General features: G+C 48.3%; 1 protein-coding gene across 1 annotated transcript in view; it reads left to right on the forward strand.

Annotated features, from left to right (window-relative positions):
• Positions 1–308: 308 nt before the first annotated feature.
• The window catches only part of VAC14 (VAC14 component of PIKFYVE complex), a 103,258-nt gene continuing 86,095 nt past the window's right edge, over positions 309–17,471 (forward strand). Inside the window, exons 1-5 of the mRNA XM_081273370.1 lie at positions 309–683; positions 15,089–15,239; positions 15,544–15,711; positions 16,535–16,597; positions 17,115–17,222. Coding sequence (XP_081129496.1) covers positions 580–683; positions 15,089–15,239; positions 15,544–15,711; positions 16,535–16,597; positions 17,115–17,222 — 594 coding nt within the window. The 5' untranslated portion in view covers positions 309–579. The remainder of the gene's footprint in view (positions 684–15,088; positions 15,240–15,543; positions 15,712–16,534; positions 16,598–17,114; positions 17,223–17,471) is intronic.

Below are 17,471 nucleotides of genomic sequence, written 5' to 3' on the forward strand. Positions count from 1 at the left end.
CTGAGAATGACTGGAAAGTACTGAACAAACTACCGAATTCAACATGAATTATTCTAAGTCAGACTCGTTCGGTCTCACTAAGGTCTGCAGAAACCCACTACGTGCCAAGCCCACTACGTGCCGGTAGTCACACCTGTGCGATCTACGGTGGGAAAGCGCCTCTCAAACCACACAGGGTCCCGCGGGAGGCGTGGGCGGAGAGAGGGTGGAGCCTGAGGGGCGCGGCCAATCCACCTGCGACCCGCGCGTGGGGGCGTGGCCGGAGAGGGGCGGGTCCTCGCGGCGGAAGGCGGATGTTGCAGCGGAGTCATGTGACCCGAGTAACATGGCCGCTGCCCAGTGAACGCTGCCGGTGCCTGGCGGGAGCTAGTCGCGTGAGCAGTTAGGCGGCCCGGGTCGGGTGTGGGAAAGCGGGCAGCGCGCGGCGGCTGAGCGAGGCAGACGGGCCCAGAGTGGCTGTGGTCCATGAGCCGGTGCCGGGGGCAGCGCGGAGCCGCAGACTCCTCTGTCCCTGGTGCTGTGCCGGCAGCCACGGGCTAAGGAGTCTCGAGGCTCCGGAGCTCATCCCAAGCTTCCACTATGAATCCCGAGAAAGACTTCGCGCCGCTCACGCCCAACATCGTGCGTGCCCTCAATGACAAGCTGTACGAAAAGCGGAAGGTGGCTGCGCTGGAGATTGAAAAGTAAGAGCTCTTGGGACCCCGCCCTGGCTATGCAGCCCCTGCTGCTCTGTTCCCCGGGGCTACTTCCCGCGCCTTCTCAGCCAGTGTTGCTTTCCCAGGTCTCAGGCTCATAGCGCAGTGCTAAAGAGCTGGAGATCTGAAGACATGTCTGGGAATCCCAACTTTGATCCTGAAAGGCTGTGAAGAACTTGGGCCAAGTTCTTTAACCTCTTGGTACCCAAAGGGCTTCTGTGAGAAGGATATGACATAATATGTAGTGCCTAGCACACTGCCTGGCACTTGGTGAGTCCTCAGTGTGTTCTCCATCAAAACCAGCCCATCTGAGTGGCCTCTGGTCTGATGGGAGAAAATGCAGATGTTGACCAGCCTGGTTTCTTACCTAGCTTCTAAGAAGTGAAGGGGACTGTTAAGAGCCCCAGTGAAGAAATCAGGTGGAAATCTCAGAGGATTGTTTATCTTCTGTCATATCACCTTTCTCTGCAGGTGGAAATAGGGATAATTGTCCTTTCTTGCTTCTGCAGTTTTATTACATGTATGTGGAACCCTGACCTGACAATTTGCTTGTATGCCTATGTTCAAAGTGGGAAATGTTTAAGTAGAAATGTCTTCTTGTTTTTATTTTTGTATTTTTTTCCAAGCCAGATTTTAATGACAAAGTCAGGTGGGTGGCTGATTTCAAAACAGTGAAAAGAAACAGGCTGTGAAACTGAAAGAACATCAGTCTTAGAATTAGCAAAGATGGATTATAGTTTCATCCTGTCCAATAGGTAGCCACTGATCATGTGTAGCTATTCAAACTTAAATTATTAAAGATTAAATAAAAATTTTAAATTTATTTTTTCAATCATACTACCCATATCTGAAGTGTGCAGTAGCCACATGTGGCTATTGGCTACGGTATGGACAGTGCAGATTAGAGAGCTGTTTCATCACTGCACAGTGTTACACTGGACAGCCTCAATCTAATATGTGGTTTGACACACATTCTTTGGCCTGGGACAGATTCCTCAACTCAGGGTATCTTGACCTCAGCACTGTGACATCTTGGGACAAGTAATTGTTGGTTGTAGGCTGTCCTGTGCTTTGTGGGATTTTTAGCAGTATCTCTGTCCTTTACCCACTAGATGCCAGTAGCACTCCATCAGTTGTAACAACCAAAATGGTCTTAAGCCATTGCCAGATATTCCCTGAAAGTTCAAATTTGCCTCATTTGAGAACCACTGCCTTAATTGCCTTAGATTTTAGTTTTCTCCTAAAGGATTTGAATTCTGATTAAAAAAAAAAAAAAAGACCCTCCCATTCAACTCTACTATGTTCACTCTTGCTACTTCTCTCATCAGCTACCACTTTCTTGACTGCTTTCTTTTCTCCAGCTTTCTGTTTATCTCCTGGCTCTTCACTGCTACCAAGTCTTAATCAGAATTGCCATACTAAGTAGATGGACCCAATTATGATATATAGACATGGTTCTGTGTCTATGGGCTTTGTTGACTTTTACATTGTACTGTGTGTTAGCCAGCTTTCCATTACAGAATTAAGTACCTGAAGGTTTATTTTAGCTCACAGTTTTGGAGGCTTCAGTCCTTGGTCATTTGGCACTCATATTTTTGGACCTGTGGTGAAGCAGCACATGACATCAGGGAGCATTTAATGGATCAGCATCATTTACCTCATGGCCAAGGCTTGATGAGGAAAAGGAGAGGCTAAATCCCACTGTCCCTTTCAAAGGCACACTTCAATGACTGGAAGATGTCCCAGTAGGTCCTACTTCCTGAAGGTTCCACCACCTTCCAATAAAGCTAACCTGGAGACTGAATCTTAGTATGTGGGCCTTGAGACACTTAAGATTCAAATTGTAGCACACTGGCACCCGGTTTTGTCTATCACCCACTCAGCTTTTCAGGAATATCTGGTTTTATCCTAGCTTAAGCCATCCGTTGGGTCCCTGAATAGAGGTATTCATCTCAGCATTATTGCTGCTTCCAGCACAACCTGCCTAAGTGCTCTCATTCCACAAGTGGTTCTTTAAGGGGTTTGTCTTTAATGGGGTTAATTTTGTATTAGACATTGCCCTCAATTTGTGTAATTCAGAGAAATTCTCTACAAGCCTAGCTGGACTGTGAACTTCTTTAAGAGCAAGGACCTGTTTTATTTATCCTCAGTGCCTAGCATGTGCCTAGTGGCATTTGATATTTGGTGTTAAAATGAATGACCAGCCACACATTTTTGGTAGAGAAATAGCACTGCAGTCTAAGGATCTTGGCACTCAGGAGTGTGGCCTGCAGACAACAGCATCAGCAGCTTGTTAGGAAAAAACTCTAGCTTCACTCCATCTAGACTTACAGAATCAGACTCCACACTTAAACAGGATCCCTAGGTGATTATTGCACATATGAAAGTTTGAGAAGCACTGTCCTCAAAGATCGGCTGTTCTTTACATAGAATATTACATATTTGAATGTATTCCTCACTTGGCCTGGTCAAAGTGATCCTCTGCAAACACCCCATAAAAGAAAAGGCAGAATATTAGCAGTTGCTTGTGTAGTATAGACAAATCAGCTCACATGCTGCAGAAATCAAAGTGCTTAAGTCTTGTTCTTACCTAAGTGGCCCCTCTTTAGACTTGTTTTCTTAAGAGGCTACATGGTATTGTAGTTAAGGTCAGCCTGGAGCCCAACCCCTAGGGATAACCCTAAGCAAACAATTCACTTCTGCCTCAATGTCCTACTCTGTAAAATGAGAATAATAATATTCATATTTGATTATATCAGCTAATGCTGTAAAGTGCTCAATGCAGTACTAGGCACATTATAATTATTATGTAATAGTTTTAATCATTCAAAGCATATATTATGTAATCATTTTCCATCAGTACTGCTCTTATCTCTTTTTAGTTGGCACAATAATGGCCCCCCAAAAAATGTCCTAATCCCCAAAACCTATGAATATGTGGTTTAAGATGGCAGGAGGAATTAAGGTTCCTAAAGAGATGACCTTAAAATATGGAGAGTATGCTGGATTACACAGGTGGACCTACTGTAACCCTAAACCTCCATCAGCGCGCGAGAGGGAAACAGAAGGGTGAAAGACTCAACCAGCCATCACTAGTTTGAAGATGGAAGGGGCCACCAGCCAGGGAATACAGAGAGCTTTTAGAAGCTGGCAAGAAGGTGTGTTTTCTTGCAAAGCTTGTAGAAAGTAAAGCAGCCCTACCCACACCTATTTTTAGCTCATTAAGACTCATAGTAAATTTGTATCCTAAACCACTAAGTTTGAGATAATTGATCATAGTTGTGAACAGAAAACTAGTGAAACTCTACTGTCATTCTTTCAGATAAATCTGTTCTGTAACCTTCACATCATCTCAGTGCTTGTCACCTCACAGCAAGAGTTAATAGAAGGCTAAAGGCCAGGTTGCCCATCAGTATTGCCCCTGGCTTTCCCAGAGCAAGTAATAAGCCGACAGCTTCTTTGGCAGCCTGAGCCTAACAGTCAAAGTAAGTGATTTTTAAAGGAAAGCCCCAGGGAAAAGGATACGAATTCCAAAGGCAAAAAAATGAGATTGGTTTATGATTTACAAGGAGGTGGAGTTCTTAGGCTTCCCAAGTACAGACGCAGTCTATCTCACATTGTCCCCTTCAGTGGAGAGTAGGTAAGGGGAAATAAGGAAAGTTGAGAGGTGTTAAGCATGCTTTGACTTCTCTCAGAAAGTCCCACCGAAGTGCACAAATGTGCTTGTATTAGGCTGCCCAGGCTGCCACAACAAAATCCCTCACACTGGGTGGCTTCAACAGTAACAGTTTGTTTCTCACAGTTCTGGAAGCTGGGAAATCCAAGATTGAAGTAGTGTTCATTCTGAGGTCCCTTCTCTTGGTTGGTAGGTGGCTGCCATCTCACATGTGCTCATACGACCACTTATTTTTTGGCAGGGAAGGAGGGCTGGCGCTGATGATTTTATAAGGATACTAATCATCTGAGATCAGAGGCCCCAGCTTTATAACCTCACTTTATGTCTTTATAAACCCCCTCTCCAAATCCAGTCACATTGGGAGTTAGAGCCTCAGCATACGAATTCGGAGTTGAGGGAGCGATTCAGTCCACACAGTGATGACAGTGAAACCTAGGAGCCCATGTGTATGAAGCACTGTGTGCCCCATTGTGGGGGGCAGGTGATAGAGAAGATTCCCTTTGATGGCCATTGGATACCCCTCATCTCACTTCCTCATGGCTGTCCTTTGAGCTAGGAGGTCTTGCCCCAATTAACAGATTAGAAAATAGGGGCTCCTTCAGGTTACGTCACCTTCCTGAGGTTTCACAGCTATATCTGAATAGAAAACCCAGGTTCATTTGTCTCAGAGGCTTCCCCACTACCATAAGTGGTTTTCCCAGCCAAAAGGAGGACATAGAAGAAATTTCATACTTGGTTATCTTCATGGCAGTTTTAACTGCCACTCTAGATTCTCCAGAGCCTATCTGCTCAGATGACAGAGCCAGTACTGCTTACGGTGTTCCAGTGAGGGGTTGTGTTTTATCATGATGACAGGCCTCCCAGAGGCTAAAAATGCAAAGGGATGGATATCCGGCTCACCTTTGGTAGTGTGATGTTGTGACCAGTATCTAATGGCAAAGGTTATGAGCCTGTTGTACACAAGGCCATACAATTTTCAGTTAAGGTTGTAGAATGGCTGCTTTGGGTTTTGTGGTCTCTCACTCTCAAGGGACATAGTCATTGATCAGTTCTATGAAAAGGTTGGTAAGACCTGGGTTGTCCTCTCATGGAGAGTCTGGCATGAGGGAGAAAGGCCAACAGGCAATCTGATTAGCATGGGTACTTGCTCTTCTGAGGGTGCCACACCAGGCACTGTGGACACAGGGCCCCCTCCTGTTGCACTTCTAGCTGGAGATGACACCCTGTGTGGTCAAGTTTCTGGTATTTCTAAGCTTTGAAGTATGTCTCCAGCCATATCACCTAAATATATGCCATCTTGTCTGAACTTTGAGTCTGCAGAGATTGGTGCCCTTTGAGGAGCCCCAGGGAGAGTTAGGGGATCAGAGATTCTGAATGATGCCTTTATGCCCGCTAGAGGTTGGGGGCAGTATTCCTGAAGCCCTGGGATCAAAGTTTGAACTGTCCCATTTGACCTGGCTTTTTGGAGTCTGCCAAATCTACAGGGAAGACACTGTTACTCTGACTCAAGACAAGTTTTGGAGTTTATGTCAGAATTCCACTCAGCTCTGCTAGTTATCGGCAGTGGAACCCTGAGCAAATTTCTTAATCTAGTGGTCAGAGGCTGGCAGCCAGGGGCTGTCCTGCCCACACAGTATTTGATTTGGCCTGGATGACATTATTTTAAATTGAGAAATTTCACAGTGAAATTAGAAGCCTGACTTCCCTTAAGCAATTGGGAGCTGTGGCTGTGGGACCCACACTCCTACACAGCAGATCAGTGGGAACCAGCCTCTGCCCCATGTTGGCTAGTTCTCCAGAACCTGCCATGTCTCCCTTGGCCTCTCTCATGGCTGGCCCCTGTGAGCTCTGGTTTAACTGCTCTGGGCCTCAGTTTCTCATCTTAAAAAATGTACCTTGAAAACATCAGACTAAAAGAAGCCAGTCAGTCACAAAAGGCAGAAGAAGCAGATCTATAGAGACAGAAAGCAGATTGTAGTTGCCAAGAGCTGAGGGGGAGGGGCTGGGGATGTGGCTCAAGCGGTAGCGCGCTCGCCTGGCATGCGTGCGGCCCGGGTTCGATCCTCAGCACCACATACAAACAAAGATGTTGTGTCCACCGAAATCTAAAGAATAAATACTAAAAAAATTTAAAAAAATAGATTTTAAAAAAAAAAGAGCTGAGGGGGAGAGGTGGGGAAATGAGGAGTGACAGACAGCTAAGGGATTCAGGGTTTCTTGAGGGAATGGTAAAAAAAAAAAAAAAAAAAAAAAAGTCCTTAAATTGGTTGTGGTGATGGTTACACAACTTTGTGAATATACTAAAAACCACTGAATTGTACTCTTCAAAAGAGGAGGTTTACGGTATGTGAATCTGTCTCAGTTTCTGAAGGTAAGAAAGTCAGTGGGCACTGATACAGGGTGAGGAAAGCACTCATTACATGGTCCTAGCTCTCATCAGCGAGAAAGAGGTGGACCCCCTGCTTCTCCTCTGGCTCCTGTGTCTCTGCTGGTTGCATCCGGTACATGCTCCGTAGGTTTGGTCAGCAGAGTCTCAGTCCCTCCTTAGAGGCACATGTTCACTTTTCCCCTTCCTCTATTTGGAGACTCATGAGCCAATGGAAACCAATTACTGCAACACTTAGCAAAGCAAATGGAGATGTTTCCCCAGAGTCTCTTTGGGAAATCACTGCCTGATGTCATCTGAATACATATAATCTCATTGAAATATGTCACGTAGAGGCTAAGACCCGTAATTGGACTTGCCAAAGCGGGGGAAGGGGGAAAGCAGCCCCAAGGCCATGCTGAAAGTTTATTAACACAGGAATAATGTCAACTCCGGGTCTTTATCTCAGAAACAAATAAATCCACATACCATAAATTCATATACCATAAATCTTCTAAAGTGTACAATTCGGTGGTTTTTAGTATATTCACAAAGTTGTGCAATCATCACAGTCAGTTTAAGGATAGGTTTACCGTTCCCTCAAAGAAACCCTGTGCCCCTTAGCTGTCTGTCTCTCCTCATTGTTTTTCATCCTCCTTGGAGCCACAGGAAGAGCAGGTGCTCAGTCAACATTTGCTGAATGAACACAATCTTGGGTGGTTATATAGATCACACAGTTTGTCTGCCTCGTTCTGACTTGGCCCCAGTACAGTTATTTGAGCATGTGCAATGCAGAGCACCTGATGTGCATTGTCTAGTTTAATCTCTTTTTAAAAACTGTGAAGTCCTTGTGATTAATAATCCTGCTTAGGAGTAAGAATATCTCCTCTGAACAAGGAGAATCGGAGGCAGTGGCTAAAACCTCTGCCACCTAGGACAGAGTTTGGGGCATGTCGGCATCACCAAATGAAATAAGATTAGAGTTCCATGAAATCATTAATGTAAGGTGCTTGGCACTTAGTGGGCATCCAGCAGGTGGTAGCACTGATATTTGTGGGGGAGGTAGTGTAGCATAGCAGGTAAGATTTCAGACCTTAGGCTCTGAAAAACTTAGAGGTGTTTAGTGGTTACTCAGAGCCTCTATTTGCTACTGGTCGGAGGTGTTGCTGGTTAATTGATTTGTGTATATATGTGTGTGGAGGGGTACTAGGGATTGAACCCAGGGTGCTCTACCACTGAGCTATATCCCTAGTCCTTTTTTATTTTATTTTTCTATTTTTAGACAGGTTCTCTCTAAGTTGCCCAGGCTGGCCTTGAACTTGCAGTACTACTGCCTCACCTTCCTGAGTCACTGGGGTTACAGGCATGTACCACCACACCCAGCTTGGATAATTGGTTTTTTTAGACCCACCGTCTCCAAGTTCTATAACCTTGTATAGGTTTCTTAGCTTCTCTGTTCCTCAGTTTCCCTCAGCTATGAAATGGGTATAATACTACCTAACTGGATGACTTGTTTAAAATTTAAATTAGAAAGTGCATATGAAGCATCCAACACATTGCCTGGCATATGGTAAGTGTTCAGCCATGGTTACTCATTTTCTGCCTCTGCAGGAGACGGCCAGCTCTGGAGCTCCATTTGAAAATATCTGAAGTAAGCTCATCCATACGCACTGTGTGTGGAGGAGTGCTCTGAACACTGAACAGCAGGGGACATATATGGAATGAGTGACACATCCCCTGAGGGCTTTGGTTCCCCACGAGGAAATTGCCATTGTCATTGGGTGTGTTCAGTTTGCAGCTGCAGTGGCTTCAGAAGGTATCAGGGAGAAATGGTGATACAGTTGAAAGGACATAGGGTTTGTAGATGTCAAGAGCTCAGACCCTTAGTGACTTGGAAAGGGACTTGGTTTCTCTGAGGTTGTTTCATATATGGAACATGAAAATCGCTCTGGAAGGGAGCTGTCCTGAGGAATAACTAACCCCTGAAATATTTAGCATAGAATGAGTGCTTAGGAACTGGTCCACCCTTGTGTATCCTGTCACTGTCCCCGTGCTGTTACAGAAGCCAAGGAATCCTGTGCAGGGCTGTGACTGTGTTGCTCGGACCTCCATGGCCCCAGGTTTTCTCTTGACTGATCACAGTCCAGATGCATCCTGCCCTGTCCCAGGTACCTTCTCTCAAGGAGATGGAGTTAGTGTGGCAGTCTTGGTGACATCACAGGTGGTGTTGAGAGCTTGCTGCTGTCCTGTATTGGGGTTCCTGTCTTCTGAGGGAATAGGTGTTTCTGCCAGATCTTGGAGCAGTTGCAAATGGAGACCCTGACCTCTAGAAGGCACCTCACCACTAGAGGCCTGCCTCAGCAACACTTTTGTGGGGAAATTGGAAGAAGCAAATTCTCTTCTTTGGTGTGCAGAGTGGTAAAATATGTGACCTTTGTGTCGTGAAGGACCTCAGGGTCTCCCAGTCCTGAGTTTCTGGGACAGATGCAGACTTCAAAAAGAGCTCCTCCTCAGATCTCCCACCTCTGCGCCCAAGCAGTAGATGAAAGAAAAGGCAACATGCAGTCTTTGAAGAGTCCCTAGGCCTGGAGTTGGGGGTGCCTGTGTTAAACTTCACTGTTCTGCTTCCCCTGCAGTGCTTTTCTTCTCTCTGCATGGCCGCTGTGAAGCCAAGCCACAGTCTGGCGAGAAGGCAGTCTTGGAGCACCCTGCCAGGAGGGCACACATACCTCTGCCCTCGGCAGGTGCTCTTCAGGTCTCATCCCAGCATATGCATCTTTCCCTAGCCACTGGCCATAGCTGTGGTGAGCTGGGCCCTTCTTAGTGTGCTTTTGGGGTCCCAGGAAGGTGCCCTTTGCTCCTGCTAACTTGCATGATAAGACTAGGGGCTCAGCCCTATCCAAATCCTATACTGATTAACCCATTAGGGTATCCCAGTGCCACTAATGTGACATTGTGGGACTTTGCCCACATTTGCCCTATAGCTTGTGCCATCCATTAGTTCTGTTGGCCTTCACAGAGTCAATCTACTGTCAGGTATTTGCTGATTCCCCACCCACTGTATACATGGCATTAGACAGGGACAGGGCTAGAACAGGTACAGATAAGTGTGGCACAGTTCTCAAGGACTCCGTCGAAGTGTTGTGGAGATAGAGGAATTTAATGGGTGACATCTGCCAGCACATTGCTGGGCACAGAATGAAGGGTCAGAAGAGAAGTGCTCACTTCTTGGGGGAGTTAGGGAAAGCAGGGGGCTGCACCTGAGCTGGTCTTTGCAGGCTGAGTGGAGTAGGGAAGGGAATGGAAGTTGGTCCCAGAAGATGGGCAGATAGGAAATAAAGGTGGGCCTGGCTGGAGAGTTCACCTCATCGTGTTTTGATTGCCCCCTATGTCAGCTAAGAAGAGTGGGCTTGATTCGTGGGATAGATTCTTCCTGCTTGTGCCCAGGGAATGACCCCAAGGCAGGCCTGGTGCTCTCTGGGATGGTGATACTGATAAGAACATCTCTCATAGTCCCCCTATAGAAAGAACCATTGTTTATCTATATGATGCTTATTTTCCTGAAAATCAAAAATATTCTTATGCTGGCCGGACTTAGATCGTGTACACCTATTATCCTAGCAACTCAGAAGGCTGAGGTAGGAGGATTGCAAGTTCAAGACCAGCCTCTGCAAACTATCAAGACCCTGTCTCAAAAGTTTAAAAAGTGTTGAGGATGTATCTCAGTGGGAAGTGTCCCTGAGTTCGATCCCCAGTACCACAAGAGAAAAAAAATCTACCTTAAATGCAGGAATGCAAACATTAGAGACTTGGGATGCCCATGGCTGTGGGGCTTGAACGAGCTGCCATTTTTGTAGTGGCCTGCGGTGCCAGAATTACCTTGATAAGGTTTGGGCAGAGGAGGCCTCAAGGCTGGTGTCCCACAGGGAGAAAGGTGCTTCTGGGCTTACAAAGGGTGCTGAGCCCAAATATCCCCACTTCCCATCTGCTGCCTTCTGGAGGCCTGTCACTCTTGTAGATGTCCCCATGACACCAAAGCCACATTCCTTCTGCTTCCTACATCCGAGCACTCTGGGCCATTGTTGTCTTCAGAGCACCCTGAGCACCATTCAGATCCCCTGCCTGCCATGGCAGGAACTCCTGAATTTTATATCCATCCCCTGCTCACCACTCTCTGTGGCTTCTCCCTGCCACCAGAGTTGACATGCTAGTTCTTTGTCAAGCATTCAGGGTCCTGTGCTGCTTAAGGAACTACTTCTCCATGCCTGCCACTTACTTCTCCTCTACCTGTGGCCTCCGCTTGTACCAAACCAAATGCCTGTCCCTCTTGCCCCCAGCTTTGCTTCAACCTCATCCTGAATGGCCCCAGAACAAACACCTACTCATCCTTCAGAACCCTCCCAGTGCTGACCCTCGTGAGACCACACTACATTCTCTTCTGCAGATTCCAGCCACTCTCCTTCTGGCCTGCCTCACTTCCCTGCACTCTGCTGAGCAGGTTTGCACCATAGTACTGGAGAATTCTTCTAGGTCCTCTCTTTCCCCAGCAAGAACCCCTCAAGGGCAGGAAATGCATCTCATATGTAGCCCCAGTTGCTCTGTGAATGTTTGTAACCAGAAAGGGGAGACAGGAGAGGTCTGGTTCCAGGGATGCCTGTGCTGCAGGGAGGCTGGGCTTCTTCTTAGATCTTTGCTGGTGCCTGGAGGGTGTCCTCACTCCCACTCTGGGTGCTGTTGTGACTTGTGCCACGCAGAAACAGGGCCTGGCTTCCCAGGTGGGCTGTCTGGACAGGAGTGCAGGGGCATAGCTGCTCACGGCATTGCTGTGATGTAGCCCCCTGTCCTGGATTCTTCAAGAACAAGGACACACAGGTTCTGAATTGTTGTAGAATTTAGGACACTGTTTTTTTATCAAAGACATTTAAAACTCAAGCTAGAAACAAGTTATTCCCTTTTCTCCAACTGTATTTGCAAATTCTTTGGTCAGTATAAAAGTTCAAGTTCAGTGTCTCCAGATTTAAAAAGCATTCAGCTGTTGCATTGGCCGGGAATCGAACCCGGGCCTCCCGCGTGGCAGGCGAGAATTCTACCACTGAACCACCAATGCTCCTGCTGTCAACAGCTGTGAGGCACCTCCCTTTAACTCCCTTCAACCTCCTTGAGTATATGCTGAGTCACACACAGACTGAGACCAGTCTCTGGTGCTGCCACATCAGCACAGCTGTAAGAACAGAAAGCATAGGCTTCAAAGCAAGAGGGAGCAGGAACCAGGGTGGGCGTGAAGTTGACCTGTTGTCAGGCCTCCAGACAGAAGCTAGAGCTCTAGCAAAAGCACGCTGAGATTCTGGGTGGCTCTCCCCTCTAATGGTCGGGTCTTCCCATTCCCTCCCCTCCTGTGTTGAGCCATTTTACTGCTCTGAGGTTTCACACCATCTTCCTGCTGGTGACTGGCCAAGGCTGAGGGCAGCACTGTGGGTGTCCCTCTCCAGCTGGATACATGGAAATGGCTCCTGCAGTTTCTCTGGAGAGCCCAGAAGCTCTGCCTGGGCTCACTGTGAGTCCAGATTCACAGGCGCCTTTTGGCTGCTGCAGGCCTGCTATGCTTGAGGAGCCTGGCTCTTCTCACAGCATCTCTGTGAGGAAACTGGCCAGGAAGAGCAAAAAAGAAACACTGCACTGCATTGGCCGGGAATCGAACCCGGGCCTCCCGCGTGGCAGGCGAGAATTCTACCACTGAACCACCAATGCTCCAGCTGTTCTCTGGGACATCTGCAGAGGCCTCCTCACTGGGCTGTCTGTAACACTCAGAAGCTCTGGCAAATCACTGGCCCTCATGGGGCTGGTTTGTCAAGTTTGGGTGACCAGACAGGTTTATGTGGATCCATTCTTGCCAGACATAAGGAGTTACCCTGCTTCTTCAGAAGTTGGGACCTGTGAACTCTAGTGTTCAGCCTCCATTCAAGGTTCTCCTTGGCTCACAGATAACCCTTAGCCCCAGAAACATCAGAGCAGGAGACACCTCACAGGTTATGTGTGCAACTCATTCCTGAAGCACCTCTGCTCCACCATCCACCAGCCCAGGACCTGGCACACAGAAGGTGTTGCATATGACTTGCTGGATAAATCTTTAAATCCTTGTCCAGTCTGTCTGTGAAAAGTCTTGTTGCAGGAGTGGTCACTGTCCCACAAGATAGCATACATGTGTTTGAACAGCTCTAATTTTTAGGAAGTTCCTGACTTAGAGCTGGAACCACAGAAATAGATCTACCTTTTGGACAAAGTTCTTTAAGGTAACTAGAAATTCTCATTTATGCAACAGGCAGGCAGTGTACCCACTGAGCCTGTAATGCAAAGCAACCAGAGAAGGAGTCTGAGCAGTTACTTTTTAAAGTTCCTGATGTCTGGCTGCCCTCTGCCCTCTACTAGTTGCTCCTCACACTACCCCCACCCACCACACACACCTCCCAAGCATCTGCAGGCTTCTTAAGACAGATGCTTAAGGCTTCTCCCCAAAATCCAAAGGAAACTTCCCCTTTACCATGATGTGAAATCTATTCTCGCTAATTGGATGTGCTAGACCCACCCAGCCAGCCTGTCCTAGTGTATGTCCCTCTGCTCTTTTGTCCACTGAGGTTGATTAGCTGCCTGCCCCTCACCACCTTTGCTCCCACAGTTCCTTCTGTTTCCACCTCCTTCGAGATGGGCTCAAATCCCACTTCTGGGACAATTGTTCTGACCTCTTGAGCCATGGCTCCCATGTTAGCATCTGTGTCTCAGGCATGATTATCCCATGTGAGGCTTCCCACTGCAGAGGTACTGTGAGCTTCTGAAGGACACAGGCTTGGCCTTCATGTTCCTGGGACTCTGAGGACAGAGACATCAGCTCTTTTCCACATATCTTGAGAGGCCTCCCCTGCTCCCCTTGCAGACACACGCTCCTACCTGCTGCTCCTCCTCCCCATCAGCAACCCAACCCAGTTCCACACCTTAAAGGCACCATCTGTCCTTCCTCCCCTTCCCTGTATTACAGAGGCTACTAATGCTTTTCTGTTTAATTCTAGAAACAATCCTATGCTCTCTCTCTTGCTGCCCTGACCACATTCCAGACCCTGTTTATCCTGAGAGATGCACTGTTCTGAAAGGTCTCCTACTATCAAACCAACCCCAGCCCATCTTCTCCAAACTGCAGCCAGTGGTAGCTAATGAAAGCCTAGGTCGAGGATGGCACGCCTTGGCAGGAAAGCTGCTAGGGGTCCTCTTTTCCTTACCTGTCTCCTTCCATCCTCCCAGGCACCTCATCCTCCTCTGTCATCTTGTACCTTCTCAGCACTCCCAGCCTTTGTTCAGGCTCCCTTGTGCTCGACATGCCCCTGCTAAGGTTTGGATGTTGTGTGTCCCCCAAAAAAGTCCATGTATTAGGAGGAGTGTAAGAGGTGGACACTTTTGGAGGTGGGGCCTAGTGGGAGATCCCTAAGACAATGGGGGCACTAGCCCTCCAAGCAATTAAAGGTGCTGTCCCACCACTCCTTGGTCGTTCTCACCAGAGGGCAGTTCAAGGCTGAGCCTGGCTGTGCCCAGCTCTGACTTCCTCTGTGACCCTTCCTCCCAGATGTGTTCCTACTGTTGCCATTCATGAGGTGACACATCCAAAGAGGGCCTTCACTAGAACTAAGCTGATGCAGATGCCATCCTTTTGAACCTCCAGAACTGTGAGCATTTTTCTTCATAAGTAGCCTGCCTTGGTTATTTTGTTATAGCAATGAAAAACTAATAAGCCTGCCTTCCTCTCTTTAACTTCAATATACCTGTTAATGTTTTTAAAATGGGACTCAAATGGGACCTCCCTGTCAGCCCTCCTTGACACCCAAGGAGAGTTAGCCCATTGCATGTTCTTGCGTCTCTGGTAGTATGCACACCACGTTGCTGCAACTACTTGTTTGTACCTGGATCTTGCCCATTAGACTGAGGCCTGATTCCCCAGCACCATCTTTGGTGTAATGGCACTGATGCAGGGGACTTCTTGGACATATGACTATGAAGTGGAACAAGTATTCAGTCAACATGGTTGATCAACTGATAGTGCATTATATTTTTGGTCCCAAGGAGACATTGATTTGCATTCTCTCAGATTCCTGGAAGTGAGACAGTGCTGCTGTTCCTCATTCCTTTGTACTCAAAGGGAAACAGAGTAGGGAAACAGCCCGCGGCAGAACTGAGAGGATGTGACCTGACGGCTGACTCCCAATTCCTCTTTTTAAACAGGTCATCTCCCTTCCTTGTCCCAGCCCAGAGTCCACCACAGCAGGTAGTCTGGTCCCACCAATCCCACAGTCCCGTCTCCTCTCTCTCCAGGCTGGTGCGGGAGTTCGTGGCCCAGAACAACACCGTTCAAATCAAACATGTGATCCAGACCCTGTCTCAGGAGTTTGCCCTGTCCCAGCACCCTCACAGCCGGAAAGGGGGCCTCATTGGCCTGGCTGCCTGCTCCATCGCCCTGGGCAAGGTAGGCCTTCCCTGAGGGACATACACCGGTGATGGCCTTCCCGCTGAGATGCAGACAGCTTTCTTCCCAAGACCAGCGGGGCACTTCGTGCTTCAGACCAGCAAGGCTGCTTTGTGACCTTGCAGCCATGTCCCCAGGCATGGCACCACTCCAGAGAGGCTGGCTTGGGAACGGTCTTTGAGCCCATCCCTTGCACAGAGGCTAAGCATCTCCAGACTGCAGGCATGTCAGCTGGCACCACAGGCACAGGACCTGGGGCCTGTCCCTTTCTGAACTGTCTTCTCTTCCTCCTGCCCCATCACAGGACTCAGGGCTCTACCTGAAGGAGCTGATTGAGCCTGTGCTGACGTGCTTTAACGACGCAGACAGCAGGCTGCGCTACTATGCCTGCGAGGCCCTCTACAACATCGTCAAGGTGGCCCGTGGCGCTGTGCTGCCCCACTTCAACGTGCTCTTTGATGGGCTGAGTAAGGTAACCACTCCTCTGGCTGGCTGGCTGTCCTCCATCACCTGCCTTACTTACCTTCAGGGACCTTGGTACTTGGGGCCCTCTTCCCAAATGCAAGCAGAGCAGACTAGCATGTTGCGAGGGACGCATTCAGTGGCCTCAAATTTTTTTAATGGGCTTATGTTTACAGCCCTTTTCATTTTTCTGTTTATTCATTTTTATTGTACTTTACGAAAGTATCAGTGTTGAACATGCAGGAGGAGAAAAGCTGGTTGAGAAGCACACCACCCCCACCTCCCACCCCAGCAGAAGGTGAGAAGGGGGACCCCGCCATCCAGGCTGGACTTCCCCTGTGAGGAGGCCATGATTATCTGGCTCACAAGTGCTCTGGAAAGAGCTGTCCTACTGCTCTCCTGGGGGCCTCCTTCAGCCCTGCGGAGCGGCCTTCCCCAGAGCCCAGAGTGACTGCAGCCCTGCTGCCCTGCTGCCTTGCGGAATGGATGCCACAGGCACATCTCAGTACCAGCATTGCAGCCACCCCACTCCCAGCTCCAGGAGTGAAGTGGGGCCTGGCATTTTAAGATGGGGAAGGCTTGGGACAGCCTTCCAACTAAAAGTGACCTTCTGGGCCAGACACAGCAGGGCCCGGGAGAGGGGTTCTGGTGCCCCTGTTCCTCAGCCACGTTCTGTTTTGCCGCCCCTCCCCCTCCCCCAGATGTACTGGGGAGAGAGAGGTGCCCACAGGTGTAAGCTGCACCACAGCCTTGGCTGTGGCTTTGCAGTGGCTCCTTGGCTTCCATCTGACTGACCATTGCCTCTGTTTCTCTTCTATTTCTGTGCCTCATAGTTGGCTGCTGACCCAGACCCGAATGTGAAAAGTGGATCTGAGCTCCTAGACCGCCTTTTGAAGGTATCTGTACTTTGTCTCCGCTTTTAGTTTTGGAATCCATTCCTTCTGTCTGTCTGTACAGCTTAGAAATTCTGTCACTGGGAGTGTTCTTTCTAAACTTAAAACATTTTTTAAATGTACATACAGTGAAGCTTACCCGTCAGTGTGCACTTCTAGGACATGTGTATAGAGTCCTGTCACCCCCACAATTTAAATACAGAACTGTGACTTTCTCCTGAATATCCCCTTGTTTTATTGCCCCCACTCAGAGCAAAGGAGTTCACATTCCACACCACCCTTCCCAGACAACGGGGGCTGGTATTGAATCCATACTACAGGGATCAGGGTTTTGCCATTCATTTAGTTCTCTTGACCTTGATTCCTACTGTTAGTGTCCTTGTTTTGCTGTCCTTTGCACCTCTCTTACCTAGCTCAGGCTCTGTCATTTCCTTCATGGTTCCCTGACCCCTGGAGCCAGCCCAGGGCCAGTAAGGCCTTGTCTGTGGCTCTCAACAGCTCATGATGCTTTGATCCACAGGACATTGTGACTGAGAGCAACAAGTTCGACCTGGTGGGCTTCATCCCTTTGCTGCGGGAGAGGATTTACTCAAACAACCAGTATGCTCGGCAGTTCATCATCTCCTGGGTAAAGCTGGGCTCTGGCACACTTCCTCCAGCCACAGAGAGCCTCTGGTGGAGTCACTTCAGATCTTTGTCACACAATTGTCAGTCCTTTGGCTACAAGAAGCCTCTTTATGATCCCTCTAATAGCCACAGGCACCTGATAATCCAATAATACTTTATCCAGCTTACCCCAAAGCCCAACTTATGTGCCCCCAAAGGGATATAGTTCATTCCTTGTCCTGGAAAACACCCAGACTTCTGAAGCCAGTAG

Source organism: Spermophilus citellus, assembly GCF_964194105.1.
Source record: "Spermophilus citellus genome assembly, chromosome: 18".
In the NCBI taxonomy this organism is placed as follows: domain Eukaryota; kingdom Metazoa; phylum Chordata; class Mammalia; order Rodentia; family Sciuridae; genus Spermophilus; species Spermophilus citellus.